Source organism: Narcine bancroftii, chromosome 11 (assembly GCF_036971445.1).
Source record: "Narcine bancroftii isolate sNarBan1 chromosome 11, sNarBan1.hap1, whole genome shotgun sequence".
Lineage (NCBI taxonomy): Eukaryota > Metazoa > Chordata > Chondrichthyes > Torpediniformes > Narcinidae > Narcine > Narcine bancroftii.
Window position 1 is genome coordinate 10,295,803 of NC_091479.1, and position 16,799 is coordinate 10,312,601.

General features: G+C 42.0%; 1 protein-coding gene across 1 annotated transcript in view; it reads right to left on the bottom strand.

The window, feature by feature from the left end:
• Positions 1–1,814: 1,814 nt before the first annotated feature.
• Positions 1,815–16,799, bottom strand: part of LOC138745480 (F-box only protein 22-like) — a 36,072-nt gene continuing 21,087 nt past the window's right edge. Inside the window, exon 7 of the mRNA XM_069902551.1 lies at positions 1,815–14,019. Within this exon, the coding sequence (XP_069758652.1) occupies positions 13,602–14,019 (418 nt within the window). The 3' untranslated portion in view covers positions 1,815–13,601. The remainder of the gene's footprint in view (positions 14,020–16,799) is intronic.

Below are 16,799 nucleotides of genomic sequence, written 5' to 3' on the forward strand. Positions count from 1 at the left end.
ACTCATCTCCAAAATATTGTGTTTTATGCTGTGTAAAAATCAATTTATAGATGCATGTTTCTTCACAGAAAACCTTTGCATCTTCTCACATTTATAATAGAATTGACAATCTTTACCATTAGAAATTTTTATTTCCATATCTGTCCTAGAAACTGGTGATGAAAACATGTGCTAAATTAATTACTACTGGTTAACGATGCCCCTGTAATCCCTCTGTTGAAGTGGACCTTAGGTTATCTGAAAACAAACATGAATACAGCTGCATAAAAGAGATTTCTAATCACTTTGCAAAGTGTGAGAACTCATTTACAGCAAGGAGCACTGTCTTTTGCAAATGTGAACAGACTGCTCAATACAAATACATATACCTTGGAATTCTCTTGTTAACCGTTACCTGATGGTTAAAAGTTTTTTATTCATTACCAAATAAGGAGGTTGTTATCAGTTCCAGCTGATAAGAAAGGACAGATGCAGCTCGCTCCCATCATCTTGTCAGCCTTTTAAAACTTCCTCCTTTACAAACAGCTTACCAATCACGTCCCTTTCTTTCATGAGGGTTTGTTCCCCAACTAGCTTTACTATAAAAATTACTGTCAGCTTTCCTTTTTGCATAAAGATATCACCAGAGAAGGGTAATCCAAACTCTTAAAATGAGGTCAATACATTAGCCAACTTAAATTAACTGCATTATCCTGACTGATGCCATTACACAACTTGCTTACAACTAAGATAATAGAGACTGCATTGGTTTCGAACCCGGGTCCTCGTGCTGTAATAGCGTCGCGCTAACTGTATAGAATTTATGGGAATCAGTAAAGTATTAAACAATGGAGAGATTATTGAAAAATAAACATGGTTGAATTGTCTCACTCAGAAATTGAAGGGATGATCAATTTAAAAAGATACAGGAAATTAAGGACCATGAATGATAGGGGAGGCCATTTGGTAAGAGATGGTTAAATTTTTTTTAAAACACATGAAATGGAAAGGAAACCCAGATGACTAGCTCATAAGTAAAAACACGATGCTGGAGAAACTCAGCAAATCAAAAGTGTCCTTTATTTAGCAAAGATAGATTCATAATCAATGTTTCCAGTATAGCCCTTCATCAAGGTTAAATGCAAGCAAACAAAATGGTGGGGGGGGAGAGAGAGAAGCATGGTCCTATAGGAAGGAGGTAATAGGTGGATAAGGGAGGGCACACCAGCAAACAGGGGGGGAGCAACAGAGTCCCAAAGGCAGTGGTTGTCAACCTTTTTCTTTCCACTCACATCCCACTTTAAGCCATCCCGATGCTATCAATGCTCTGTGATTAGTAAGGGATGGCTTAAGGTGGGATGTGAGTGGAAAGAAAAAGGTTGACAACCCCTGCCCTACGGCAAGAGAGAATAGGTGGATAAGGGAGGGAGGACACACCAGCAAATGGGGGCAGGGGGAGGAAAAATGCATCTGTGAATGAAGAGGCAAGAGGTTGAAGAACTGGAGTAAAGGAGTGGGATGGGGAAGTGAGGGAGAACAGGGAATGGTCTAGAAGTTGATGTTAATGCCATCTGGTTGGAAAGTGCCCAGATGGATTATTAGGTGTTGCACGTCGAATTTACGAATGGCCTTGGTTTGGCAGTGCTCAAGGCCATGGAGAGATATGTCAGGGCAGGAGTGAAATTTAAGCTCTCATCACCAGATAATTAAATCCACATTAATCATATTTTCTTACAATAAAAGCAGCTGTCATTTGGCTCATTCCATGGACCCTTTTAGTGTGATGGTGAGAATATGTTCGATTGGTTCAGAGAGTAACAAGTCCATGACACGTGTTAGTAGAAAAATTTATCTTTATTTACACGCATGGGAAATCGCAACATGGAACGCACTCACGCAACAGTAGCATGCAAATCATACACAGACTCTAGTCAGTCGGAGATACTCGCAACACCTGATAGTAAACGAGGGTTACACAATACCCACCACCGCTCTACAATACGCAAGCACGGAACACTACTCGACATAAACAGTAGTCTGATTGCAACTAAGATAGGTGTCTGCCACTATAATCCCTCGTCCTGTACCAGCGTACCCTACAACTTGTCTCCAGCGTTGCCCACGGCTCACAATCCAGATCAGATCCTCCAGTGTCAGTCATCTGACCTCGCCTGTGGCCCGCAACCTGGAGTAGAGCAGGGATCATCTCAAGGGAACAAGAGACTGAGCTGTGCCATGAAGTAACCTGTTCAGGTGCACCCACTTGATCTGTGACAACCAACTGTCGGGGGGTGGGTGGCCCACCAGCGCCCACATGACTTATGAGAACCAAATGCGTGGTAGCCTCACATGTGGGTGGATCTGAAATTTGATTTGGCAGGTGAGGTGATTTCTGGCCTGTTTTCTGCCAGAAAGGTCAGCTGACCTTCCGCACAGCTCTTAGGATTTGTATATGCAAGAAAAATCCATTGGGACCTCACTCAATGCAAAACAATTATGTTAAAAGCCCACAGGATCATTGAATGATGATAGCACAGTAAAAGGAGGCCATTCTGCCCATTATCTCCTTGCCAGCAATCTCATCCCAGCTCTTTCTTCATAGTCTTGCACATTTTTCTCAACCATACATAGAAAAATAGGTCCAGGAGTAGGCCATTTGGCCCTTCAAGCCTACACCGATATTCAATATGATCATGGCTGATCAGTACCCAGTTCCTGCCTTTTCCCCGTACCCACAGAGACCAAATCAAAACTACTCTTAAATATTGACAAGGAACAGACCTCAACTACTTCCTGTGGCAAAGCATTCCACAGATCCACCACCCTCTGAGAGAAGAAATTTTTCCTCATCTCAGTCCTAAAAAACTTTCCCCTTATCCTTAAACTGTGATCCCTGCCTGGTTCTGGTTTTTCCCAGCATTGGAAACAACCTTCCTGCGTCTAGTCTGTCTAATTTGTTTCTATAAGATCCGCCCTCAATCTTCCAAATTCCAGAGAATACAAGCCTAGTCTATCCAACCTTTCTTCATTTGCAAGTCCTTCCATCCCTGGTATCATTCTAATGAATCTTCTCTGCAACCCCTCCATGGTGAGGATGTCTTTCCTTAGATAAGGAGACCAAAACTGCACGCAGTACTCCAGATGTGGTTTCATCAAGGCTCTGTACAGCCGTAGCAGGATCTCTGTACTCCTGGACTCAAATCCTCTTGCTATGAATGCCAACATAGCATTCGCCTTCCTCACCGCCTGTTGCACCTGCACGCCCACTTTTAATGACTGATGAACAGCAACACCCAAGTCTCTCCACATCTCCCCTTTTCATAAACAGATACCATTTATATAATAGTCCTCTTTCCTGTTCTTACCTCGCATTTATCCACATTATATTGCATCTGCCACGTCCTGGTCCACTCGTCTAACTTGTCCAAATCACTCTGCACCCTCCTAGCGTCCTTTACACAGCCAAATTTTGAGATATTACTCCCACATCTAAGTCGTCGATATATATGTTGTAAACAACCGTGGCCCCAGCACAGAGTCCTGCAGTACCCCACTAGTCACTGGCTGCCATTCCAAAAATAACCCATTTATATCTACTCTTTGCTTCCTGTCCCTCAACCAATTCTCTATCCACCTTAACACCATACCTCCTATACCATGCTCTTTAAGTTTGTACGCTAGTCTTCTGTGCGGAACCTTATCAAACGCCTTACTAAAGTCCAGATATACCACATCCACTGGTTCTCCCCTATCCACTCTACTGGTTACATCCTCAAAAAGCTCTATAAGATTCGTCAGACGTGATTTTCCCTTCACAAAAAACATGTTGACTCTGTCCGATGATACCACGACTCTCCAAATGTACTGCAATTGCATCTTTAATAACCGATTCTAGCACGTTCCCTTCGACCGATGTCAGGCTAACTGGTCTGTAGTTTCCCAGTTTCTCTCTCCCTCCCTTCTTAAAGAGTGGGGTTACGTTGGCCACCCTCCAATCCTCAGGAACTAATCCAGTATCTAAGGAGTTTGAAAAATTATCACTAATGCAATCACTATTTCCTGAGCTACTTCCTTCAGCACTCTTGGATACTGACCATCTGGCCCTGGGGATTTATCAATCTTTAATCTCTGCGATTTAACTAATACAACCTCTCAACTTACAATTATTTCCTTTATACCGTCCCTCATATTAGGTCCCCGATCCTCAACAATTGTCCACTTCATTCAGGCAGCTCATTATGCCTCCAATGCACCTAGAGCAAAGAACATTTCAGCAGTGCAAAGAATTATGGAAAGAGATTCGACTGTGATAAGTAGGCCAATAAAGAGTTAATGGTCTAGTAGATAAGGCAGAAACTGGAATGGGATGGGAGTATTAAGTAAGAGATATGTCAAATCTAAAAGTTGTAGGGTTGTAAATCACAGAAACTGCGAAGGACAGAAGTAGCAAAAAACATTAGATTGCCAATAGTATAAAACATGTAAAACTGTACATAGGCATCTATCTGAAGACTGTATACGCTGTGTACTTTGAGTAGGGCTCAGTGCAGCGAATGAGTTACATTGTTTTTTGGCATAATACCATAAATGAATGATTATGCGCTCTTGGAATTGCTATTGTTTGTTTAATTACAGCACAGGTCATGCCGGCCAATGCAAACCTAGTCCACAGCAGATTTTCCCCTAACCCTCTACTTATTCATACATTCATGTGCCCATCTGCAGGTAGCACATTCCAGCTTCAAGTTACATGCTGCACAAAACACATTTCCATAATGTCACTCTTAATTCTTTTTAAATTTAAATTTTGACATACAGCACAGTAACAGGCCCTTCCAGCCCATGAGCCCATGTTGCCCAAATACCCCAATTAACCATGCTTTGAAGGGAGGGAGGAAACTGGAGCACCTGGAGAAAACCCATGCAGACACACGAGGAATATACAAACTCTTTACAGACACCGCAGGATTTGAATCCGTATTGCTGGGTCTGTAACAATATTGCGCTAATCAGTGTGCTGACCTATAATTTATAAATGTCACATCTAGCCCACAAAAGGGAACAGCCTCCAACATCTACTATTCCCACACTCTATCACATTATGTACCTCAATCAAATCTTACCCTGTTTTCAATTTTGTAACTCTTTTCTGAATCCTAATGCCTTTACAAAATTCCTATGAAATTCCCTCCAGAATTAAGCACAAAACAAAGCCAAATGGCATTAACATCAACTTGGGTTTCTGCTAGCCCACTCTCCGTTTTCCTCCCTTCCTTTCCCCCTCATCTTCTTTCCCCTAGCCCTCTCTGTTCACAGAGCCATCATTCCTCCCAATGCTGGCGTGCTCTCTCTCTCTTATCTACCTATTATCTCCCGCCTTTGGGATCGTGCTCTCCCTCCCCTATTTTGCTTGAGCACCTGCCGACATTTTTCCACGCCTTGTTGAAGGGCTCAAGCCAAATGTTGGTTCTGCATCTTTAACGTTGCAATATAAAGTGTACCGTTTGACCTGCTGAGTTTCTCCAGCGTTGTTTTGGCCTAAGGCAGTGATAATTGTCAGGTTTGCCTGCATTTATGGAACAAAATCTCTTCTAATTCAGTTAACGATCTCTGATCCAACAAACGGGACACACACCTGCTCAAGAGCCGCAGTTGTCCCATCACACTGCACCTCCACCTGCTCACACAAGGACTGGAACGACAGGGAAAACTCTGTTTCTAGTTTCTTGGGATTGAGGATGTCGGGCGCCCGCTCACCGGCGTCAGTGCTGCGTAATTGCTCAGCAAAAGGAGTGTAAGGAGCTCCTTCCATCCAATAGTCTACAGGTCACCCTTGGGCAAGGTGTAGGACCTGTTTAGCCTCTCAATCAGGGTCACATGAAGCCATAGTTTTGACAAGCAGATTCTACAAATTGGAAATTATGGTTGTAAAACTAAAAACACTGAGCAGATGAATAGGCTGATCAAAGGCCAGGGTTACCCATCCAGTACGGACACTGCGACTGGAAACCACTTCAGTATTTTTCCCATGTATAATCATGAACTAAACATCGACTAAGATCTCGGCTCAAAGTTTGAAGCCTTGACCAAAGGAGAACTGGGAAGGCAACAACTACAATTCAGAGGGTCAGAAATCATGACGAATTGCCACGCCGAAAGGCAAGGCACCTGAATGAATAACTTTCACTCTCTGGTACTGTTAGGTGCACACTGATGTAGTCTGATTGCATAACAATGATGTGGACAATCTTGGCCATAGCTTATCACTCAGTTCCAAAGGGTGGGGAAGGTGGAATTGGAGCAGGGTTGGGGAAAAAAGAACAGAATTGGAGCATACAACATTGACTGTGGCCAAGATTGTCTACATCAATGTACGTGGTCAGAATACATCAACTCCTCGCTAGATCCCGTTCCTCAATTTCCCCTACTCTCCAGCCAAAGGAATGTTCACTCCTTTCAGAGAGTCAGATTTACAACAGAGGAACAGGTCCTTCCACCCAACCTGTTCATGCAGACAAGCTGCCCCCCTGAGTGAGTCCCATTGACCTGCATTTGGCCCAGATCCCTCTGAACCTTTTCTCTCCATCCTTTGTCTTTTAAGCATTTTCTCGTACCCCCACTACTTCTTCCTCCGGCAGTTTATTCCATATTTCAAACCCACTGTGTGAAATGCTGTGCCACAGACCTCCTTCAAATCTTTCCCCTCACCTTCAACCTCTGCCCTCTAGCTTTAGGCTCCCTACCGTGCGAAAAAGACTGTGACCACTCACCTTATCCATGCCCTTCATATACAGTAAAAACCCTTGGTATCTATGGAGAATTGGTATAGGCTGAATAATTGAGTTTTCTGGTTGCTTGAGACTTACTCACACAATGCCTAATTAATACACCTGCATTAAGAATAAACGGTTTAAAAGACAAAAATATTATATTGTACTTGCACTGAACAAATTTAATTTGCATGAATATATAAACCTTAAAGCATTTTACTTTAATTTTACTCATTCTTTGAAAACATTTAACCGTTGCTGCATATGCAGTTTCCTCCCCCTTCACGGAGACAAACAATAACATTATAGATAATTAACTCACCCCCCCTACCAAGTTTCCACTAATATACTTAATAATATACTAATAAAGACAAAGACTTACTAAGCAAGGATAAGGAGTCACCCCAACAGCGAGTGGCATCAACCAGCAGATTCCTGAATAATCAATGAACCAAAGACACTGCTTTACTTTTCGAGCATTATAATTTTTATTTTTAATCGTAATATTGGAAGATGCTTATAATATGAATGTTTGCTCTGTGATGCTGCCTCAAAACACCGAATTTCATGAAAATGAATTCTGATTCTCATTCATCCTGAGCAACCCCATTGCTGTTTCATACATTATTCAAACAGCTGGTACAAGTAAAGCCCGACCAAGGCACTCCACTGGCTGAATACCTGCTCCCATCTTCAATAGAAGGTTTATGTGTTACTTCAGAGAATATTTACTTCTACTATTTTAAACTTATATTTACATTTTTTAGTTATTCTTACACATTTCAATTTTTAATTTATTTATCTCCCTTTTGTTTTGCTGGTTGCTTGAATTTCAGATAACAATGTTGTGCTAACCTTGTGTATTTGTGCAATTAAAAGGATCACAAAATATTTGGAAGAATTATTTAACATGATTATTTTACTTTGTTACGTCACAGACCAGCATCAATAGAAATTTGCCAAGAGAGTAATTTTAAAAATGATATTTTTATTACTACTTATCTAAACTTATCCCCCAACTGTGTGTGTGTGTGTGTGTGTGTGTGTGTGTGTGTGTGTGTGTGTGTGTGTGTGTGTATGTGAGTGAGAGAGAGAGATAACCAAACCCATACAGCTTTAGCTCAGTTCTGGTAAGTTATTCCAAAGTCAGTCTAAGGAATCCAATATTGACACAAGAACTCTTAAACTGAGGCATAAAAAAAATGATTACGAATGAAGTAAGAGAGAATGAGTGACAGACTGTTGAAAACTCACGAAACCATGTCGAGTTACTTCCAGAACTAAGATCCTTTCACACAGACGGCTGTCACAACTGCCTTTTCCTGGTGTAGGGGAACGAGACGAGTGACTTTCACAATACTTCTAGAATCCAGACGCAGGTCAGTCCAAAATGACCATCACAATGGTCACGGTCCAAATGCAGTAATTCTCCTGCTTCCAATACACAAATAGTCAAAGTGACCTTTCCTTTAGTCATGGTGGGATTTAATCATTCCCCTTCAAAAGGACCCTTCCTTTGGTCATGGTGGGGATCAAAATTTCTCCTGAGAAGGAGAAGCAAACAAATTGACCATTACCACACAGAGCCACTCCAGCAGTGTTCCTTCAGATGGCTGTTGCTTGAAATCCTGTTCTTATAAAATGGCTGCTAATACAAAGTTCACTGTTCCTTTAAATGTTTCACACACACGTCTCTCCACATGTGTGCCTGGACAAAAGCAACACATTTCCTCTCTTCTCTTCAAAGTAGTGAAGTGGGTACATGCTGTTCAAGTTGTTGCCAACTCACTTCTCTCCACAGTTTTGAATGGTCACAGCTTATTATACTAGCCCTTAATTTGTTAACGCCTAAAGTGACAGTCACACAAAAATAAAATGGAGGCTCGTAATACCTCCCACCAACAAAGAAAATTTTGAGCTACAAGAGCAAAATTTTAACTGCATCCTGTTTGAAATACTACATTCACTATTTACATGATATAATAGACAAATATAACATTGCAAAATTAACATCTTGAAAGGCAATCAGCAATTACATTATCCTTGACTTTAATGAGTTATCATTAAATCATATTCCAACAGAATTAGACTCGAGTTTATCAATCGTCTATTTTTGCTTTTCATTTTACTCAAGAAAACTGAAGGATTATGGTCAGTATACACAAGTGACCCATGAACTATGCAGATGTAAACATCAAAATACTCCAAAGCAGTACAAGGGACAATAATTCTTTCTCTATGGTAGAATACTTCCTTTTATGTTCACTGAATTTGTCGGATAAGTAAGCCATTGGATGATCAATATCATCACCATCCTTCTTTTGTAATAACATTGCTACTGCTAAAGAAAATGGCTTCTTAAAGTCAGGTGACATAAAATGGTTTCCCTGAAGAAGGGTCCAAAACATCTGATATATAGATGGCGGTACCTATAATCGGCAGCAGCCACAAGTGGTTGCAGACTCAAGCTGAGGTCTGGAGCAGGGCACCAGATGATGAAAAGATCACTCCCCCCTCTCCCACAATCTGAGAACCCTGAGGAGACAACCCACAGGACGGTGACCAGGGTGGAAGACCAGTGAGTGACTCTGAGGCTGAGGGACCAGTGCAAGCTGCTGGCAACTTGAGGTGAGGAACCTGCGGAAGCTGTGGGGTTCTGGAGACTCGCATCAGGATGTAGACAGTTGGAGACTAGCTAGAACTGGCTGGAGGAATAACAAGTATCAGCACCGGGATGCGAGGAGGTGCCAAGGGCACCGAAAGGCTCATGACCATGTTGGAGGTTCGGATCTGTAGCTCGGGTTTCCAATGGTTTGGTCTGGATTCTGTGTGGCTGCGGAAGTGCTGAAGGCAAATCTACGGACACTCGGTGACTCTGGGGGGTGGGGGGGAAACACTCTCTTTTTCTGACTGTAAGAAATGTAAGAGGTGCTTAGGCAATTTCTGCCGGTGGCAAATCTGTCTGCCTTGCAGCAGGCAAAAGGAAATCCCATGGAATAGGACTGTTTTATTACTTTGATAATATATTGAATTTTGAATTGCTCTCAGTTTGTCCAATGCTTCTTGACAAAGCTCTGCCCAAACTTTTCACCCTTCTTCAGGTTAGTTGAGGGATGGGCAACATCAGTAAAATGTTTACAGAACATATGGGCCTGAAAATTTTTCCTTAAGAGGATTTGAATTTGTTGGGAAAAGGATTAACACTTTATCCCTGCTTTAAAAGTTCTCTCCTTCGCCTTTTTATCTTACCAGACTTTCACTTCACCTTGAGCTGTTTTCAAATTCTCTTCAGCTAGTTTACAGACTTTCTGCAAACGATTTATAAATTTTGAAACGTAATCTAACAAATTCAACAGCACATCCTCATTAACCCATTATTCCTTCAACACACTAAAGGTCCTCGAACTTAATGTCCAAACACCAGCTCAAGAGGGCTAAAGCCTCATGATTATTGCACAGACTCTCTGACTGCAAACAAAAGCAAATGGACCCTCTCATTCCAGTCCTTCTTATTCTCAACACAATAAGTCCTCATTCATGGTTCTTAGGGTTGAATGGAACCTCTCCAAGGCCCCTTGAGATTCTGGATGATATGCAGATGACGTGATTTGGTTATTCCCCCAATTTAAAAACTATCTGCTGAAACAGTAGATAATTTAGCAGATGAGTATGCAGATTTAGCCACGTTTCCAGTTCTCTCTCAAACTCCCTTGGCCTCTGCTTCCTCCAATCTACATTTCCCTCACTCTAGCTCATCCTGCTTTTGTTCTCTCTCAAACTGCCTTTGTTTCCCAGATTCATTAAGTCTATATTTTTCTAACTGCCTTAGTCTCTCTGCTTTCTTCACCTCGAGCGCAATCAAAGGATTTACTCGCAGCAAGTTGTTTTCTCTCTATACTTCTCTTTTGCTATATAGCAGTCAACTATAACTCTCTAGGTCTCTGCGTTTTTCATTGCAGTTTTTACCCTGCAAGTTCCAACTTTTGGGCGATAGTGAACAAATCATTCTTTTTCGCCTTCATCAAATCTGCAGAGGATGTCAATTCCAAGAACGCATAAATATCTATTGCTGCTGTTTTTACACACACGCGCACACACAAGCCCCAATCAAATAAAAAATGAATTGATCAATCAGCTCTATTTTCAGTGCTATCCTGGATTATGTAATGTCACATACCAGCAGCAATAGAAATTTGTCAAGGCAGTGTTATTTTTTTTTTAAATAATATTTTTATTACTTACTAATAATATAACACCTTATCTAACTTATCGCCTCAACTATGCGCAAATATTACGCTGAACTATATGTCTTTAAATATTAATGGAATACATAACCAAATTAAAAGGAAGAAACTACCAAATTTAAATGAATAAATGTATTCCATTAGAAAAAATAACATATTGGTTAAGAAATAATATTGAAATATTCGAACAAGTATAGGAGCCTTACATTAAATACAATAGCGAAAACCTACCGGGGACAAACATTACCTAAGTTGATGGAAGGAGAAGGAAAGAAAAGAATGGACTCAGTAGAATTTCTGGTGTAATTTTGTTGAATGACAACATTGTCTGACTGGCTTAATGCAACCTAGATTGTATACCTAAAATGGATGAGAGGGGGGGGTGGGGGGGTGGTTTGGGAGGAAAGGGGGGGGGGGGGAGAAAAAGTCACTGTATATGTGTGAAAAAGAAATAGTGTATATCATGGCTAATGTGATTTATGGTGTGAAAAATAAAAAAATTAAAAAAAAAAAATTACTCACCATTAAAAAAAATCTATTTTATCTACTAAAAAAAAAAAAAAAAAAAACACTATGCGCAAATATACTTACGTATGTGTGTGCGTGTGTGTGTGATACCGAAAAGCATTACAGCTTAGGCACAATTTTGGAAAGTTATTCCAAGGGCAATCTTAGAAATCCAATGCTGACACCAAGACTCTTAAACTGAGGCAAAAAAAAGTGATTATGAATGGAGAGACTGAGTGACAGACTGTTGAAAACTCGCGAATCCTTGTCAAGTTACTTCCGCAGCTAATGTCCTTTCACACAGATGGTTGTCTCAATTCCCCTTTTCCTGGCATAGGGGAAATGAGACGAGTGACTTTCAGACTACTTCTAAAATCCAGATTCGGGTCAGTCCAAAATGACCATCAATATGGTCAAGATCCAAGTGTAGTAATTCTCTAGCTTTCAATAAGCAAATATGGGTCAAAGTGACCTTTCCTTTGGTCACAGTGGGATTTAATAATTCCCCTTCAAAATGACCCTTCCTTTGGTTGCGGTGGGGATCAAAACTTCTCCTGACAAGGAGAAACAAACGAATTGACCATTATCACACAGAGCCACTCAAGCACAGTGTTCCTTCAGATGGTTGCTGCTCGAAATCCTGTTCTTTTAAAATTATTTTAAAATCACAAAGTGTGCTGTTCCTTTAAATGTTTCACTCATATGTCTCTCCACACCTGTATCCGGATAAAAGCAACACATTTCCTCTCTTCTCTTCAAAAGTAGTGAAGTTGTACATGCTGTATGAGTTGCTACTAACTCAGTTCTGTACACAGTTGTGAATGGTCGCAGCTTATACGAGCCCTCAATTTTTTAACCCTTAAAGTGACAGTCACACAAAAATTGAAATGGGAGCTCGTAATATAACAATTTAAAACTATATAAATGATTTGAGAAAATGTGGAAGTTAAACTCCCACTCAACAGTTCAACAGATTCCTTTGAGATTATTGAACGATCACTCTATGGGTCATCTTTGGAAATATTCCAAACAATTTGCATTACTCAATGCACACATTTGAGGTACAAAGAGTAAACCCAAACCATAGGCGTACTAGGGAATGGCAGCCAGGATGCTTGACCTGGGCGCCACTGATGGCAGAGCCTGTAAATTATTCACCCCCCCCAAGCCCAACTCCCACAACACCCCTTGTCTGATTTATTTCAAACAGAATACTTTTCAGACCAGCAAAAATAATTGGCGTAAATACTTTTACTATAACCGCCGACTACCGGACACCAGTGTGCATGTGCGGTAGGCGGAGGGGTTTGATGTCGGGAGCTCAGGTGTGTGCCTGTAGGTCATCTGAGCTCCCGACACCAAGTCCAATCCCTCCCCTTGGCCTACACCGGAGCTCCTGATGCCCAACTCCGAACCCTCCCCTCGGCCTACCGCACATGCACACTAGTGTCCAGAAGGCAGCCGAGGAAAAGGTTCAGAGTCGGTGTCGAGAGCTTGGGAATGTATCTTAGACTCACTGCCAAGGAGAGGGTTCAGAGTCGGGCATTGGGAGCGCCAGTCACTGGACCTCCTGACACCTGACTATAAACCCTCCCCTGTCCCCTGATGGAGCCAGGGCTGAGGAGGGTGCACACTGAAGGATGAGTTTGACCATGGGCTTCAGCATCTTTCTGCCCCTCTCCCACCAAATGCTCGGCGCAGAGAGTCATCTTTCCTTTCCATCAAAGGCAAGAAAGGGACATCGAAGGTGATAGCCACTCAGCACCTTTAACTTTGGCCGGTCGCCGCTTTCATTCAGTGAATGCTGGCCTTCGAAGTAGGAAGAGATTTTTAATTGAAATGACTGTCAGGTTTGTAAGATGTAGATTATTTTCCAATATCGCAATATATCCAACACAATGTTGAATATAAATATTTTAGGATTCTATAGCGGTGAGGAAAGCGAAGTAGATGGGGTGGCAGTGGCGAGGGATAGTTGCGGGTTGAAGCAAAGTTTAACAGGGGTGGGGGGGATGCAATTGCAGTGCTTGCCAGAGGTGTTATTTTCCCTAGATACGTGTTGGTAAATCACTAATTCTTGGGAAGACTCGAAGGCTTTTCGTTATTTGATGGGTCCTAGGTGAATGAGGACCATTACTGTTGTGTAACTGTGAATTAATTCATAGTGTTCTAAACAGGTACTGCACTCCCTTAGTGAGAAGTGCTCCGTCATGATGCGATCACAGCCAATTTCGCCATTACCAAAGAACCCAAAGAGCGGTACGCTTGGGAATTGCTTCCTGAAGGCGTCAGCTTCCACGTTCTCCATCTTAGAGTAGCGGCTGCGACCCCGGCCAACGCAGGCAAACATGAAGCCCACCGTGTTGTGCTCTGGAATACCGGCCGCCTTGAGGCGCTGCAACGCCGCTTCTACGCTCTCAGGAGTCTCCACACCCTCGCCGAGGAGGACAGACGCAGCCTGGATCGCTCTGCCACTGAACGACAGGCCCACGATGCCATACATGTACCGGGAATCAATACTGAAAAGTAGAATATAGATCATGAAAGCTCAGTCCCCAGGGGGCCAAGTGGAAGAGTTTTTAAAGAAACAGACATACCGTGTATGCCGTTGTATAGGACGACTTTGTACAGTATAAGATGACCCCGGAAATTTGCAGCTAAAATGTTGGTTTGGAGCGATACCCTTTGAATATGACAACACACCCCCCCAAAATCTGTCATTTACCGCTGTTAAAAGCAAATCACAATATTTTGATAACAAATGATCATTGAAAGGTTTAAAATTTATTTGGTTATTTTAAAATTAAACCACTGTCAGCTCCTATAACAGGTCATTTAAAGCCTGTGCAGAGCCAACAGTAGACAGACGGGTGGATGGTTCCCGTGGGGGAGCGCTGAGATTTTGCAAATAACTAATGAGCCATGTGCGAGACTGCAAGAGCCGGCAGGAAGATGGCAGCGGTGTGGAGACTTTGCTGGCAAGGTAAGAAGTTTAAACCCTAAATTTTGAGGATTCTTTATTGTGCGGAGATGGCTAATTGTTCTTGGTTCTACCTGGTGCTGAGTCCCAGTGAAAGCATTTCTAAAGATTTTATTTGCAATCAAGAGGAGACAGCCTTTGACATCAGAGAATCAAACTCAGTCTGTGGAATAAAACCTCTCCGTCTGCTAGTTGCAGAGGTCCAATTAAAGTGAGTTTGGAAAAATCACAGAACCATTTCTGACCAGGAAATAAAAAGCCTGCATCCGCCCTTCAGGTCCATTACCCACTTCACATAAAAGAGAAGCCATTTTGAGAGAAGAAGCACATTTTTTGTAGGATGTCTTCCTCGTCTAAATGAACGCCACCCAAGAGCCTTAATGGTGACCGTGGTTCTCTGTCGATTGAAATCCCATTGCTCATCAACATCTCTCAGCTCAATCAGAAAACTTCTAATCATCATCTCATTTCTTAGACCACCTGCTGAACTCAAGTGTCCTCACTAGTGCATGGAGAAGGGGAATAGTTTATAATGAAATCCTTTTGCATCCAATTGATAAAACTGGGAAAAGTTACCAGCTGAGCCCAGGCAGGAGGAATCTAAAATAAAACTGCACAATGAAGAATTTGGAGAAAAGAATCATTTGTATGGCTTTCAAATACGTAGATAGCAATAAAACTGCAGTATATACTCGTGTACTCGTCCAATTTTGTAGACTAGTTTTTGAGTCAAACTGGGTGGGGAGGTGGTCGACTTTTACACGGATATTACTTCTGTCCTCAGTATGTACCTGCGTCGTTCAAGGCGTCAGGAGCTGAGATGGGCAGCCAGGGCACGGATATGCGGTCGGATATGGGCAAGCAGTTGGGGCGAGGGTCTGCAGTTGGGGTGTTGGGAGCTCTGGTGGGCGGTCTGCCAGGGAGACGGTCTGCAGTCAGTGTGTCGGGAGCTCGGGCAGCCAGGGCGAGGGTCCACGATTGGGGCGTCGGAAACTTGGGCATGCCTCCACAGTTGGGGTTTTGGGAGGTCCAGTGGGCGGGCGGTCATGACCAAAAACGTGGGCGGAGGGTCGACTTTTTGACAGGTCATGTGTTATAAGTGGGGTGTCGACTATTACATGGTATCGACGATTACACGAGTATACACAGTAGATATTTATGGCTTCTTGTCACTTGCAAAATTATTTTTTCCTCTGTGACCTAAACTACTTTCATTAACTGGAAGTTCACATGCTGTTAAGTACTCAGATTCATATTTGAGCAGGTTGAAACAAGCAATTGATTTTAAAAATTCATGACTTTACATCCCATGTGAACTGGGAGGCGACCCTTTTGAACACAGTTTGTGGGAACATCTTGCATGGAAAGGAAATTCTTTGCAGCTTAAAGATGCAGGTCCATGATGAAATGGACACATCATCATTTTTATCAAGACAATAAATGTACAACGTGCCAGTGTATAGGCCGATCCTCGAAACTTTAAAATGCCGCCTCAAAATCAGGGTCATTTTAAACACTGGGTCCAAAATTCAAACTTATTTTTAAACTTTTATTTTTGCTGTTTTCCATAAATTTACATGTCAAAATTTTCTATACACCTTTTTTCCTGTAAAATAAAACTCAAAACAACCCCTCCCTCCCCTTATTCACAGTATAATGTCGGACACTGTCAGGGCTTTTATTGAATTAAAATGTTAAAATATGCTAATAAAATTCAAACTTTTATAGGGCAATTTGCTATTAAAATATTGAAACAGCATCACTCCACTGGTCAGTGCCAACCCCCCCCCCCCCCTGGAATGTTTTGAAGGGTAGGAGGAAACCAGAGCCCCTGGGAAAAACCCATGCAGACATGGGGAGAACGTACCAACTCATTACAGAAAGCACAGGATTCGAACTCCTCTCCCTATCACTGGTGATGTAACAGCGTCACGTTAACCGCTTTGCAGACTGTGTCGTCTCTTAATTAATTGGCCTCCATAAATTAAAGTACGGAGTATAGGAGTTATAAACTTATACAAGACATTGGTGAGGCCAAATCTGGAGGATTGTGTGCAGTTTTGGTCACCTAACTCCAAGAAAGGTTTATTAGGATGTTGCCGAGACTTCAGGAACTGAGTTACAGGGAGAGTTTGAACAGATTAGGACTTGTCAGTCTTGGGAAATAGTTCACCGAGAAGGTGACCTACGAACTAATGACTGAACCAGAGCTCTATTAAGCTTTATTCTTGTGCTGTGTAATAAACTGATTGTGGGGGGAAAAAAAAACAGATTAGGACTTTATTCTATGGAGCGTAGAAGAATGAGGAGAGATTTAAT